Below are 14914 nucleotides of genomic sequence, written 5' to 3'. Positions count from 1 at the left end.
TCATTTTAGTAACACCATTTGGATTCCAGGTTAGAATGGGTCCCTTGTAACTTATGTTGGTTGTAGGAGGCAACCAAATGGATTGGATGATCTCAGAACTTGGTTGATGGCATAGACCAAGTGAGTGAGTGAGTATGGTTTTACGCCACTTTTAGCAACATTCCAGTAACATCACGGCGGGGGAAAAAAATGGGCTTCACACATTGTACCCATGTGGGGAATCGAACCCAGGTCTTCAGCATGACAAGAGAAGACTTTAACCACTAGGCTACCCCACCTCCCCTCGTAGACAAACTCCATGGAACATTACCAAAAGTATTGATAATACAGTCATCACTTGCCAGAACGCGGGTCTCAGGGTCCATGGACGACTCCAACAAAATAAAACACTAGAAGTCTTGGTATGTCCGAATGTAGATTGGATAATAGTTAAACTATTGAAGTCAGGAATATATGTTAATGCACACTTGAATACCTAGTCTGTCTGGTCCAGACTTGCTTCTTTTCATCACATTGATCTATACATATTGACATATACATCTATTGATGTTTGACAGCCCAATCCTGTCAGTTGCCTCTTACAAAAAAGCATGGGATGCTGGAGGTCCAATTGTAACCTGCTGGAGGTCCAATTCAAATAGAGTAAAATATTGAAATAAAAAGAATGCACAAATCATACTGCCTTATGTTGAAATTATACAGTGAATGACTGACTCCTGTTTTACAGCCACTTTTAACAGTATTTCAATCATATCATTTAATGTCAGTTTAATATTGGAGGACCCATGAAGTGATGGAGATCTAAGATGTTTACCAATATGACAAGCATGGGAATGGTGCCAATAAACCTAGAAACACAATCAGGGATATCAAGATCTGAACAATCCCAGGTTTCTTCCTTGCCCAAAGGATGCAATTGCACTGTAAATTGTGGCACTATTGACAACTGAGACAACCATGCCCTCTTGAAACTCAACACTTCAACATCATAACAAGATATTTCTTTACTTCATGACACAACCATTATAGATTTCTTTGCTACAGATTACAAATGGAGATGGTGAGCCATGGTGTACTATCTGGAACAACTGTCCTGACAACGAAATGATGGATGACCAGTTAGGGTGATCTAGTCAGATCTAGCGCTGAGAAGTTGATAATTTGACATGCAGCAATTCCCCCATTACAAATTAGATTAACAGCATGCAATATCCCATTTGGGACTAGGACGCAAAGCTGTACTGATGCATGGTGGGTAGGTTCTACAGGATCTACTTCCTGTGTTATGGTGTTGGTGATCAGCCATGTCATCAATTATCTGTCAGCAGCAGATATTGACTTTCACTCTCTCCCTGGGTCACTGGATACGTCCTTGCTAAGTTTACATCAGCAAACTCATTGACATTTAAAGCTCTTTTATTGGCTCAAGCCACAGCAGTTTATCAATATCCTCAAACTGGGTCTGTTTGATGCACTGATGTGGATGATCTATTCTGGAAGTCAATTTCAACCAACTGCCAGGATATACCAGCTTACAAAACCATGGACGTCATTGGACGTCAGCAGTGAAAAAGTGAAGACCAAATAGTCATTAAGAAATGCATTTGTTCATGAAAGCCAATATCAAGATGCCATGCTTATGCTTGAATGAATTTCTCTTTGATGGAACCTCTGAAATCAGAACCGTTTCTTGGCAGGGAGATAGTATGACACTTGGGATAGAGCGCTTTGTCTTGTAAAATCTTAATGTATCTATTTCAAAAGCAATGGATTTTTTCACTGAACTATTCTATTTGATGATCCTATTTTCTATATTGTTTTTGTCTGCTGGTATGTTTGTTGTTTATAACAAAGCACTCAGCTATATTACAGCAATGTGACAGCAACCCACTGATAATTTAGTCTTGATCAGACAATCTAGTGGTTGATATTGTAAAGTCTGTACCATTGGGGTAGGATGTTATGCAATGATGTTCTGAATGTCAGTAATATTATAATTATTGGATATTTATATAGCAATAAACGCCTGTGAGCAGCCTAGCTGGAACTCGGCGCTATATAAATAGATTATAATAATAATATAATAATAATAATATCTCTATATCTACAAGAGGTCTATAAAAACTGAAGCAAATAATTCTTCTTGGTTGAAATATAAATGTTTGCATGATGGCCCAAATTCAACTTTGTCGCAATATTTTAGGTTGATACAGCCAATCTCAATAAAATCTGATGACACTTCATTGTGGGTGATATCAGAGCAAACATTCCTGTGACCAATCAGTGAGTTGCCAACCAGATCAAGAAAGTGACAGTTAGAATCTCACCTAATGTATCCTTGAAATGGTATCATAGAGGATTCTAAATGACAGTCACTGTTGTTTCTATGGAAATATGTTTCTCAATGGAATGAACTTTGCTAGTGGCAAGTAGTGCCATACAATCTCAGCTACATGTTGGACATACTGGAACTTTTGCTTGTTCAGGTTATCACTTAACTTATATTTTGAATCAATATTTTTTCAAAGATTATTCTGGAAAGGAAGTAGAAAGTTTGAAACTGGCCCTGGAAAGCTCAAGAAATTTGCTTTCTGCTTGGTCAATGTTGACCTTCTGCTGGCTGGTCACAGTTTACAAAAGGTTGTAGTGATAGGACCTGTTCTGGGATGTCTTCAGATGTTGTTAGTTTAGCAACATTACATCAGCTGTCCTTTAGCCAACATTACATCATGTCCTTTAGCCAACATTACATCATCTGTCCTTTAGCCAACATTATATCACCTGTCCTTTATCCAACATTACATCATCTGTCCTTAAGCCAACATAACGTCACCTGTCCTTAAGCCAACATTACATTATCTGTCCTTTAGCCAACATTACATCACCTGACCTTTAGCCAACATTACATCACCTGTCCTTAAGCCAACATTACATCACCTGTCCTTTAGCCAACATTACATCACCTGACCTTTAGCCAACATTACATCACCTGTCCTTAAGCCAACATTACATGACCTGTCCTTAAGCCAACATTACATCATCTGTCCTTTAGCCAACATTACATCACCTGTCCTTTAGCCAACATTACATCACCTGTCCTTTAGCCAACATTACATCATCTGCCCATTGGCCAACATTACATCACCTGTCCTTTAGCCAACATTACATCATCTGCCCATTGGCCAACATTACATCACCTGTCCTTTAGCCAACATTACATCTGCCCAATAGCCAACATTACATCACCTGTCCTATAGCCAACATTACATCACCTGTCCTTTAGCCAACATTATATCATGTCCTTTAGCCAACATTACATCACCTGTCCTTTAGCCAACATTACATCACCTGTCCTTTAGCCAACATTACATCACCTGTCCTTTAGCCAACATTACATCATCTGTCCTTTAGCCAACATTTCATCAGCTGTCTTTTAGCCTACATTACATCACCTGTCCTTTAGCCAACATTACATCAATCACCTGTCCTTAAGCCAACATTACATCACCTGTCTTTAGCCAACATTACATCACCTGTCCTTTAGCCAACATTACATCACCTGTCCTTAAGCCAACATTACAATCACTGTCCTTTAGCCAACATTGTTACATCACCTGTCCTTAAGCCAACATTACATCACCTGTCCTTTTAGCCAACATTACATCACCTGTCCTTTTAGCCAACATTACATCACCTGTCCTTTAGCCAACATTACATCACCTGTCCTTAAGCCAACATTACATCACCTGTCCTTTAGCCAACATTACATCACCTGTCCTTTAGCCAACATTACATCACCTGTCCTTTAGCCAACATTACATCACCTGTCCTTTAGCCAACATTACATCATGTCCTTTAGCCAACATTACATCACCTGTCCTTTAGCCAACATTGTATCACCTGTCCTTTAGCCAACATTACATCACCTGTCCTTTAGCCAACATTACATCATCTGTCCTTTAGCCAACATTTCATCAGCTGTCTTTTAGCCTTCATTACATCACCTGTCCTTAAGCCAACATTACATCACCTGTCCTTTAGCCAACATTACATCACCTGTCCTTAAGCCAACATTACATCACCTGTCTTTTAGCCAACATTGTATCACCTGTCCTTAAACCAACATTACATCACCTGTCCTTTAGCCAACATTACATCACCTGTCCTTGAGCCAACATTACATCACCTGTCTTCTAGCCAACATTACATCACCTGTCCATAAGCCAACATTACATCACCTGTCCTTAAGCCAACATTACATCACCTGTCCTTTAGCCAACATTACATCACCTGTCCTTTAGCCAACATTACATCACCTGTCCTTTAGCCAACATTACATCACCTGTCCTTAAGCCAACATTACATCACCTGTCCTTTAGCCAACATTACATCATCTGCCCAATAGCCAACATAACATCACCTGTCCTTTAGCCAACATTACATCACCTGTACTTTAGCCAACATTACATCACCTGTCCCTTAGCCAACATTACATCACCTGTCCTTTAGCCAACATTACATCACCTGTCTTTTAGCCAACATTGTATCACCTGTCCTTAAGCCAACATTACATCACCTGTCCTTAGGCCAACATTACATCATCTGTCCTTTAGCCAACATTACATCACATGTCCTTTAGCCAACATTACATCACATGTCCTTTAGCCAACATTATATCACCTGTCCTTTAGCCAACATTACATCACCTGTCCTTTAGCCAACATTACATCACCTGTCCTTTAGCCAACATTACATCACCTGTCCTTTAGCCAACATTGTATCACCTGTCCTTTAGCCAACATTACATCATCTGCCCATTAGCCACGACAGTAACTCTTCCTTGAAGTCAACATATCTGTGAGCAAATACACCTCCAGACAACTCATTTGAAGAAACAGGCAATGAAAACACATTCAATTGAACTGCACACAATGCACAGGGCTCTGAAGGGAATTAAATGTGGCAAATCTTCTGCAGTGGCCATTTTGATATCACACAAGACTGGTCTGATCACATACTCCAGACATAATTTCCTGCTGAAGCAACTCAGTTGTGTGGAACTACATGCAAGACTCCATCTGCTCCAATACAACACATCATCAAGTGCTCTTACTTCCAGACTTAATTTCCTTCACAGAAAACACAATGTTCTGATATGCAACATGCAGAGGTTTACCATGGTCTGTATGGTCGTGTCCTTGAGACACTCAGACATCGGTTCTTGTTGTCACTGTGACCTACATCTACAGGCTGGCAGCATCAGACACTCAGACATCGGTTCTTGATGTCACTGTGACCTACATCTACAGGCTGGCAGCATCAGACACTCAGACATCGGTTCTTGATGTCACTGTGACCTACATCTACAGGCTGGCAGCATGAGACACTCAGACATCGGTTCTTGATGTCACTGTGACCTACATCTACAGGCTGGCAGCATGAGACACTGAGACACTGGTTTGATGTCACTGTATTACATCTAAGGCTGGCAGCTTTCTGGCTAAAAGTTTGTTTGTTGACATATTTTGTAAATCTGCAGCTTTCTGTCAGCAGATACCCTTTAGACATTTTCTTTTAATTATTTTGGCATTGTAAACCTAATACCACACTAAATGGCCTGAAAATCTGCGCATCTCACGACTTTCTTCATAAACATACAGTGAGTTCTACTTTTCTTAGGTTTCTTCAGATTGTGATAGGAAGCCATTGACATTCTAATTGACTGAAGAATGTTACATCACAAAGGTTTATAACCATCATTTTAATATGCATCTAATGGATTTTTTATTGGTTAAAAGTCACAATTTTATGCATGAAAATTTCAGGACATCAATTGAGTGAGTGCGAGAGATTTTATTTTTACGCTGCTTTTGCAAGATTCCAGCAATATCACAGCAAGGGACACCAGATATGGGCTTTCACACATTGTTACCCATGTGGGGAATCGAACCCAGGTCTTTGGTATGACGAGCGAACACTTTAAATATTAGGCTAAGACCAACCGGCCCGGACATGATTTGAACCGGCAACCTCACATATGACCATGATGACGTTAGTACTGAGTCGCAGTAAGCCACCATGCCAGATGATGAAAGGGTGTTCAGTATCATTGACTTCAGTTGTCTGTATGCTTAGTCTTTCTCTTGCCAGCTCTCATCAAATTCATTTTATACTCCATATTCTATAACATTTCACCATAAGACACAAACATGTTTTTTAATCTTTTGTCTACATCTTGCATTTTGAAGTTAATAAGTCAATTGCAACACTCATTTTTGGTTGAAAACATAAAATTAATTAGAGCTTGGGAAAATACCAAACCTTGCTCACTGTTGAACATTTTCAACCGAACCTCAAAGTCATGTTTTGATCATAACATACGGCCCTGTTGTCACAAACAGTGTCGGATACGGCCATTGTACAACACAGCTTCAATGAGCTGTCCACATGGCATCTATTTGATGCATGGTATTACGACAAAATAAAACGAACAATATATAGCATGTAGAGTCGGGATCTGTAGGGCACTCATTAGGCTAAGTGAAACAACATAGGAACAACGAACAATATAATAGTGGTACACTGACAGCTGATGTTGGACGGTCACACAGAATATCTGTAGGATGGCATATATAACGAAGCATGGATTTACCACCAGCTTGATCAGAGTGTGTTCAAGACAAAAGTCTCTCAGAGATGACTTATGTGAAAGGTACCAGAATAACTCAAAGGGTTATATTTGAGATTCCAAACTAGGTGCCTTTGGTGGACAAACTGGAAAGAAATCATGACATTGTGCAAATGGGTTTTTTTATCAATTTTTTTAATGTTCTTATTTTCATAAAATTGAGAAACTGGGTATTATTTTATTTAGTTTAAGAGCTGTACTATCACTTGCATCAGACTTGGAGTCAAATTTCTGCCTCTTGGGAGGTCTATACAAGTCCTTGAATTTAACAACCAACCAATTGTTTTGATAAAAGGTTGCAAAGATCATTGATAATTTGTTGCTATTGTTTAATTATTCTTTAAATTATTTTTAATCACATTGTGAAGTTCAAGTTTCTTCTAATTGTTTATAAAAAATTCCATTCCCATGTGTTTAATTTCCATAGTAACCCTATTCCTTCATTGTAATTAGGCTGTTTCTGACCTGTGTGTTATATTATGATAATATTAATATTTAATTATTTGTTGGTTTATCCAATTTACGAACACAGCACATCCAGAGGCTATCTTCATTAAGAGACAACAGCAGGGAAACTAGCCTTGCTCCAAGGCTGTACTGAAGGCTAAGCTCATGGATGTATAGTAATTCTATCCTATGAACAGCCAAGTCTAGATATCTAAGGATGCCAGTCTGTTATTTATATATTTTATAAATCTTCATTTAAACTATTAATTATTACATTTGAGACTTGTGCAAGTCTACAGGGAAACGTCCATTACAGTTCCCAGTCGACCACATAAAATACTGGTCTTATTTCTTGTAATTAACCAACATTGTCTTGTCTTCAGAACTTTTGAAACAAACTTATACATGCTAAATTTTGGTCTACCTGTTTCCCATTTAAAAGTTGCATAATTAGATATACTTTCTCAACTATGATGTGACCAGCAATGTCATTTGTGATGTTTTTTTACAGTTTTTATTAAAGACAACAAAAACATACTCTCCTACTTCTAATATAGTTCTAATATAGTTTCCATTAGTTCACTTCTATATTTAGATGCGAGCGGCTAGGAAAAGATCACATTATAACTGGATCTACGGACCTATTTCTGTTAACACAATTTATGAGAGAAGGTTTTTTGCTTGTGTCATCTTGCCTGATTACTATGTTTCTCCATTACAATATCTTTGAAACTTTTGGGATTTTCGTGCCTTGAGCATGTACTAGTTAAATATATAAATATCCGCGCTATATAAATAGCCAATAATAATAAAAAATAATAATAATAATTTCAAAAGTTTGAAGTTTTTCCTATGAGACATGCTGGTAATAACTGTATTTATATTTCCTCTTTTGAAATGCAGCAGTCATGTTTGCCCCTGTGGTGAAATCCCTGGGCGAGGGTATGGTACAGACAAACCCAGACACATAATCTGGGGGAATTTCAAAAATACAATCAAAGGTTTCTGACGTGCCTATCATGTTATGATATGTATCGGTACATAGGCGTATCACATCACCCTTGTGACCCCAACCCCAGTACTGATGTACCTGGCAGTAGAGGTGTCATTGATTCATCTGTGCCATGTGATGATACAGAGAACTTACCTGATACATGCTTACCTGGTACATGCTTACCTGGTACATACTTACCTGGAACATACTTACCTGATACATACTTACCTGGTACATGCTTACCTGTTCATCAATCCTTATCATCATTTGGTATTGGTTTCACAAATATTATTGTATTTAGTCAATGGTGTAAAAATGTTCATGTAAACAAATGCAAAAGAGGTCTGGCCCCGATTTATCTAAACAAACATAAATCTGAGTTTTTACTTAAGTTAGAGCTTTTACTCAAATTTGAGAAAACGCAGGAAAATGAAATCGATGTTTAACTCATACATAGTAGACAATTTATGTTTTTGGTAAGGTAGGTTACTTAAGTTGGTTTCGCTTTTTGATTTTAGAAATGCAGTTGAGTTAGAAATTCAGCTGTTTCAAATTGTCAAACTCAGTTTGAAATTTGAGTAAAAACTTAGTTTGTTTCGGAAAAATCGTAGCCTGATAACATCCATGATACAAAGAAGCATGTATAACAACTGATGCATGTCAACATACAGAACTATTGTATAAAGGTGGAATTTGGGGTGTCCAGTTAAGCCAGTGTCCACTGTATAATGTGAGGGAGAATTAAGAGTCTTAAGTTCAGAGAGTGTCCACGGTATAGTGAAGTGGAATTCAAGGTGCCCAGTTTAGAAATGATCCAGTGTAGAATGTGAGGTGGAATTAAGAGTGTCCATTGTACAGAGGTTATAAACTAAGAACTTACTTTCTCTCTATACACATATGCCACTATTCCGATGGAAACTTGAAGGAGGAAGGCAATGATGGTCCCCACTAGAAACTGAAACAAAACAATAATGCATCATATATAATAAATTTCACATTATCAGTTCACTGTGGGGAAGAAAATACTTTATGATAAAAACAGACTGCCTGCATTGTGGTTATACTAATCAGACACATGAAATGAGATCACTAAATTATGTTTCAAATCATTATTACACCAACTGCATCAAGTTCAGTTTAATAGATGTTTCAATGAGTATATTTTTACACAAAATTTTATAAGAATTCCATGGCCATGTTTGTACAATAGAAAGTATTCTTCAGGCAGTTGAAAGTTAAAATTACAGAAGTTGCTTGCCCAACAAAATACTTTGTCATTGTTTGAATTTTTGTTGGTTTTACAAATTTCAATTAATAAAATGTCTGGATTTACAGCTGTATCTGAAAAATATCTCCTCTTATTAGTTTGTTTGTTGTTTAATGCCACAATCAGCAATATTACAGCTATGTAGCAGTGGTCTGTAAATAATTGAGTTTGGACCAGACAATCCAGTGATCAACAGCATGAGCATCGATCTAAGTGACTGGGATACGATGACATGTGTCAACCAAGTCAGCTAGCCTTACCACCAGATCATGTCAGTCGCCTCTTACAACAAGAATGGGTTGCTGACGACCAATTCTATCCTCATAATAGTAATGTGCTAAGTACATTACAACATCAGCTGATCGTTCCTTACTAACTTTTGTAACAGATTGATCATATGTGAACAGTCAAGCAGCAATGTTCAAGAAGCATAAATCAGTTGGAGAACTCTAGAAATGTCAATATTAATATTTAACCACTTCCTTTAACATTTTTTTGTCTGGCATAAATCATGAGTTTTCCATTATGGGACACATTCTTCCTCACAGACCAAATAAACACTTTTCACAGCACAATGAGTCATTTACTCAAGCACAAAATTAGAACCAGAAAATATTTCCTTTGATGTTTTTTTTCTTCTAAATAGTTATGAGGGTATCTTGACATTCCATTTTCAGCCTCGGACCAAATTGATTGCATCAAGTCTATTTTTAACTTGAAAAATTGAATCCCACTTCCCTTTCATCAACGCAGTTCCTGAATCTAGCATGTAAATTTAGAAACTGAGCACAAAACCCTTTAACTAATCCCCTCTTGTCACCACCAGAGTGATCAAAGACAAAGTTGGTAAATGAAAGTGAATAGATGCCCAGTAGTTTGACACAAGGGTCGAGTCGATTCACACCAATCTAGTCTGATCAGCCGTGACAATCCCTTGAATATCGAACAAAATTCATCCTGAATCCCCTATTGATTCTTCATGAAGCTATCCCGAATGAAAAGGGCTCATTGTCCACTAAGTCTCCATACATTCGCGCAGTCCTCGCTGCAGTGGATTTGCATTCGTTGGTTCAACGACAGCTGTGGAACGCTTCCACGTGTATTTATTATGCAACAAGGGATTAACATGCTGTCGAGAAAATTTACGAGTGATCGGCAAAAATTTAAATGGATTATCAGAACGAGTGACCAGCATTCACATCACTGATTGGTCTGTTGGATGGGGAAGCATGAAGCAACGTGACACCACCAAGTGTGAATTGGTACGAGTTTGGAAGACTTAATTGGAGTCCCCCTGGGTAACTAGTGATATCGCCAAGGATTCCTTTGGGCGATGAAATAAATATCATGTAAACATAATTCTTAGGACTAGTTGTATTGATGGCTGGCTTCATGGAAAATGTATATTGTGAAATATGGATTTGTGGCAACCTTCCACGAGAGCTATCGTCATGATCACTGCATTCCTAAAGTGCAAAAATTAACCAGCCAAAAGTTTGCTCTATTTCAATTCCATGTGTAAATTAACCATAAATTTGATTCCCAGTCCCGTAATGTAAACTGTCTGGTTAGTGTAAGAAAATCTATCACACATGTCAGAAGGGAATTCTGGATTCACATTATATTTTTATTGAGCATATTTCAAAATTGACGGCATTAATCTTTCCTATGATTGCTTAGGTTTATAGCTTGGAGTGAATAGCAGCAGAAACTTATTGCACTTGATTGATGACAGAAACTTTATTGATCTGTTCCTCTCATGGATGGGTGACCTTCACGTAGTGAGTCCACTTTACAAGCATCTCTCAAACATAAACTGATGCAACATTGGGTGGATGGCTGGGTGGGAAACTGGGGTGGGAAACTGGGTGGGAAGCTGGAAACTGGGTGAAAAGCGGGGTGACAAAATGTTGACAAACTGAATAGTAAGCTGGGTGAGAAGCTGGATGAGAAACTGGGTGAGTAACTGGGTGAGAAATGGGATGGGAATCTGGTTGAGAAACTGGTTGAGAAATTGAATAGGAAGCTGGGTGAGAGGCCAGATGAGAAACTGGGGAACTGAAGCTAGAAACTGGGGAGATACTGGGAAACTGGTGAAGCTAGAAACTGGGGAGAGTACTGGGAGATACTGGGTGAGAAGCTAGAAACTGGGGAGATAAGCTAGAAACTGGGTGAGAAGCCAGGGGGAGATACTGGGGAGAAACTGGGGAGATACTGGGTGAAGAAGAAACTGGGGGAGATACTGGGTGTGAAGCTAGAAACTGGGGGAGATACTGGGTGTGAAGCCAGAAACTGGGGGAGATACTGGGTGAGAAGCCAGAAACTGGGGGAGATACTGGGTGTGAAGCCAGCTGGGGGAGAAACTGGGGAGATACTGGGTGTGAAGCTAGAAACTGGGGAGATACTGGGTGAGAAGCTAGAAACTAGGGGAGATACTGGGTGAGAAGCTAGAAACTGGGGAGATACTGGGAGAAGCCAGAAACTGGGGAGATACTGGGTGTGAAGCTAGAAACTGGGGAGATACTGGGTGTGAAGCTAGAAACTGGGGGAGATACTGGGTGAAACTGGGGAGAGCTAGAAAGCTAGAAACTGGGGAGATACTGGGTGTGAAGCTAGAAACTGGAGCGAGTCAGAAACTGGGGAGATACTGGGTGAAAGCCTAGAAACAGGGGAGATACTGGGTGAGAAGCTAGAAACTGGGGAGATACTGGGTGAAGCCAGAAACTGGGGAGATACTGGGTGAGAAGCCAGAAACTGGGGAGATACTGGGTGTGAAGCCAGAAACTGGGGAGATACTGGGTGAAGCCAGAAACTGGGGAAGCTAGAAACTGGGGGAGAAGGGAGATACTGGGTGAGAAAGCTAGAAACTGGGGGAGATACTGGGTGAGAAGCTAGAAACTAGGGGGAGATAATGGGGGAAGAGAAACTGGGGAGATACTGGGTGAGAAGCTAGAAACTGGGGAGATACTGGGCGTGAAGCTAGAAACTGGGGAGAGCCAGAAACTGGGTGAGAAGCCTAGAAACTGGGGAGATACTGGGTGAGAAGCTAGAAACTGGAGGAGATAATGGGTGTGAAGCCAGAAACTGGGGAGATACTGGGTGAGAAGCTGAGAAGCCAGAAACTGGGGGAGATAACTGGGTGAGAAGCCAGAAACTGGGGATATAATGGGTGAAGCCAGAAACTGGGGAGAGACTGGGTGAGAAGCCAGAAACTGGGGAGATACTGGGTGAGAAGCCAGAAACTGGGGAGATACTGGGCGAGAAGCCAGAAACTGGGGAGATACTGGGTGAGAAGCCAGAAACTGGGGAGATACTGGGTAGAAACAGGGGAGATACTGGGTGAGAAGCTAGAAACTGGGGAGATACTGGGTGAGAAGCTAGAAACTGGGGGAGATACTGGGTGAGAAGCTAGAAACTGGGGGAGATACTGGGTGAGAAGCTAGAAACTGGGGGAGATACTGGGTGAGAAGCCAGAAACTGGGGGAGATACTGGGTGAGAAGCTAGAAACTGGGGAGATACTGGGTGAGAAGAGAAGCCAGAAACTGAGAAGGGGAGATACTGGGTGAGAAGCCAGAAACTGGGGAGATACTGGGTGAAGCCAGAAACTGGGGAGATACTGGGTGAGAAGCCAGAAACTGGGGGAGATAATGGGTGAGAAGCTAGAAACTGGGGGAGATAATGGGTGAGAAGCTAGAAACTGGGGGAGATACTGGGTGAGAAGCTAGAAACTGGGGAGATAATGGGTGAGAAGCCAGAAACTGGGGGAGAAACTGGGTGAGAAGCCAGAAACTGGAGGAGATAATGGGTGAGAAGCCAGAAACTGGAGGAGATAATGGGTGAGAACCGAGAAACTGGGGGAGATAATGGGTGAGAAGCCAGAAACTGGGGGAGATAATGGGTGTGAAGCTAGAAACTGGGGGAGATACTGGGTGTGAAGCTAGAAACTGGGGGAGATACTGGGTGTGAAGCTAGAAACAGGGTTTGGATAAATGATCAAACGAGTGGGTAACTCTAAAAGGTTCAAGACAAGATGAGGCAAACCTGGGTGTAACTGCATGAGGAACACTCCAAGGGCACAATGACACCTATCAGAGAGGTCATACACCATTCTCAGTTTCATCGGGTATAATGGCGAGGTGGGTAGAGAGGACATATTGTGATCCATATTTCCTCATGCTCTCCTATTTACAAGCTGACATGAAGTTAACAACACTTCCTGTTTTTACTCTGCTCAATCTGTTACAGTATGACAGATTGTATACATATTAAATGCTCCTTAGACTAATGCTTAGTCTCTGAATATACCGTATATTACCGTCTATAAGCTGAATTTTGAGGACCAAAAAAGGCAGTCTGTAGAAGGGGGTCGTCTTATCCATGGGTTACGCTTTCGTCAAACTTTTTGCCAGGGGTAAGAAAACAACATCGTATCACTTCACGTGAACAAACAACAGAAGACGACTTTGTCAGTAGAGACGTCAAATTTGCAATTAAACATCACTAGACAAGATTATTTACCTTTTAAGTTGTAAGTTGTTTTTGCTGGGCATTGTATTATTTGCAGGGATTAAGATTACTGTGTGTATCTGAGCCGGAAATAGCATTCAGCTGTGCATATATAGCTGTGTATATAATTTTGATAGTAACTAACAAGCCCATTTAAATTGAAAAGGAGCCCCAGGGAGACCAGAGATTCAGAACCTGAGGATATCTAGACTTGCTTTGTTTTGGGCTTTAGCATTGCAGAAAGGGCTTGGCAGTAGGGAAAATAATGTGGTTCAGGGACTGTGAGACAGACTAAATGTTCCTTAACTTTTTGAGTACGATATATATTGAATATTGGACACTACAGCCTAAACCAACATTCCATGTTATTCTGGTAAACACAGTAATCTAAGCTATTTCTTTTCCATTAGATCTGTTTAGACTGATAACATTTGATAATTATGATTGGACACACGATCCCCCTCATCTCCATTGACAACAACAACATCACCAACAGCCAATGTGATGGGCATTTAAACCACCCATTTTAACAGTGTCACCCAATGGAACACCACATCTGTCAGTCGGGTATAAACATACATATGCACCAGCCATGTGGTAACAAAGCACATACACTGCTACATAGTCTGTCTCACAGTCCTTGAACCACATTATTTTCCCCACTGCCAAGCCCTCTCTGCAGTGCTAAAGCCCTAAATAAAGCAAGTCTAGATTTCCTCAGGTTCTGAATCTCTGGTCTCCCTAGGGCGCCTTTTCAATATAAATGGGCTTGTTTGTTACTATCAAAATTATATATATTCAGAGACTAAGCCTTAGTCTAACTGCTACACAGAGATGTAGTGGACCACATGGAGAGTGTGTATCAGTATCTACAAGATTGAGTGGGTGGGTATTGTTTTAGGCCACTTTTAGCAATATTCCAGCAATATCACGGCGGGGGACACCAGCCAGAAATGGGCTTGACCCATTGTACCCATGTGGGGAATCGAACCTGGGTCTTCAGAGTGACGA

The 14914-nt window shown here is 40.1% G+C and overlaps 1 protein-coding gene across 1 annotated transcript in view; it reads right to left on the bottom strand.

Annotated features, from left to right (window-relative positions):
• LOC124277162 (tetraspanin-15-like) overlaps positions 1-14914 on the bottom strand; it is an 83667-nt gene that overhangs the window by 37499 nt on the left and 31254 nt on the right. The window contains exon 3 of the mRNA XM_046712829.1: positions 9010-9084. Within this exon, the coding sequence (XP_046568785.1) occupies positions 9010-9084 (75 nt within the window). The remainder of the gene's footprint in view (positions 1-9009; positions 9085-14914) is intronic.

This window comes from Haliotis rubra, unplaced genomic scaffold, assembly GCF_003918875.1.
Source record: "Haliotis rubra isolate DU_JTF1 unplaced genomic scaffold, ASM391887v1 Scf219, whole genome shotgun sequence".
NCBI lineage: Eukaryota > Metazoa > Mollusca > Gastropoda > Lepetellida > Haliotidae > Haliotis > Haliotis rubra.
This window is presented reverse-complemented; position numbering and strand designations above follow the sequence as displayed.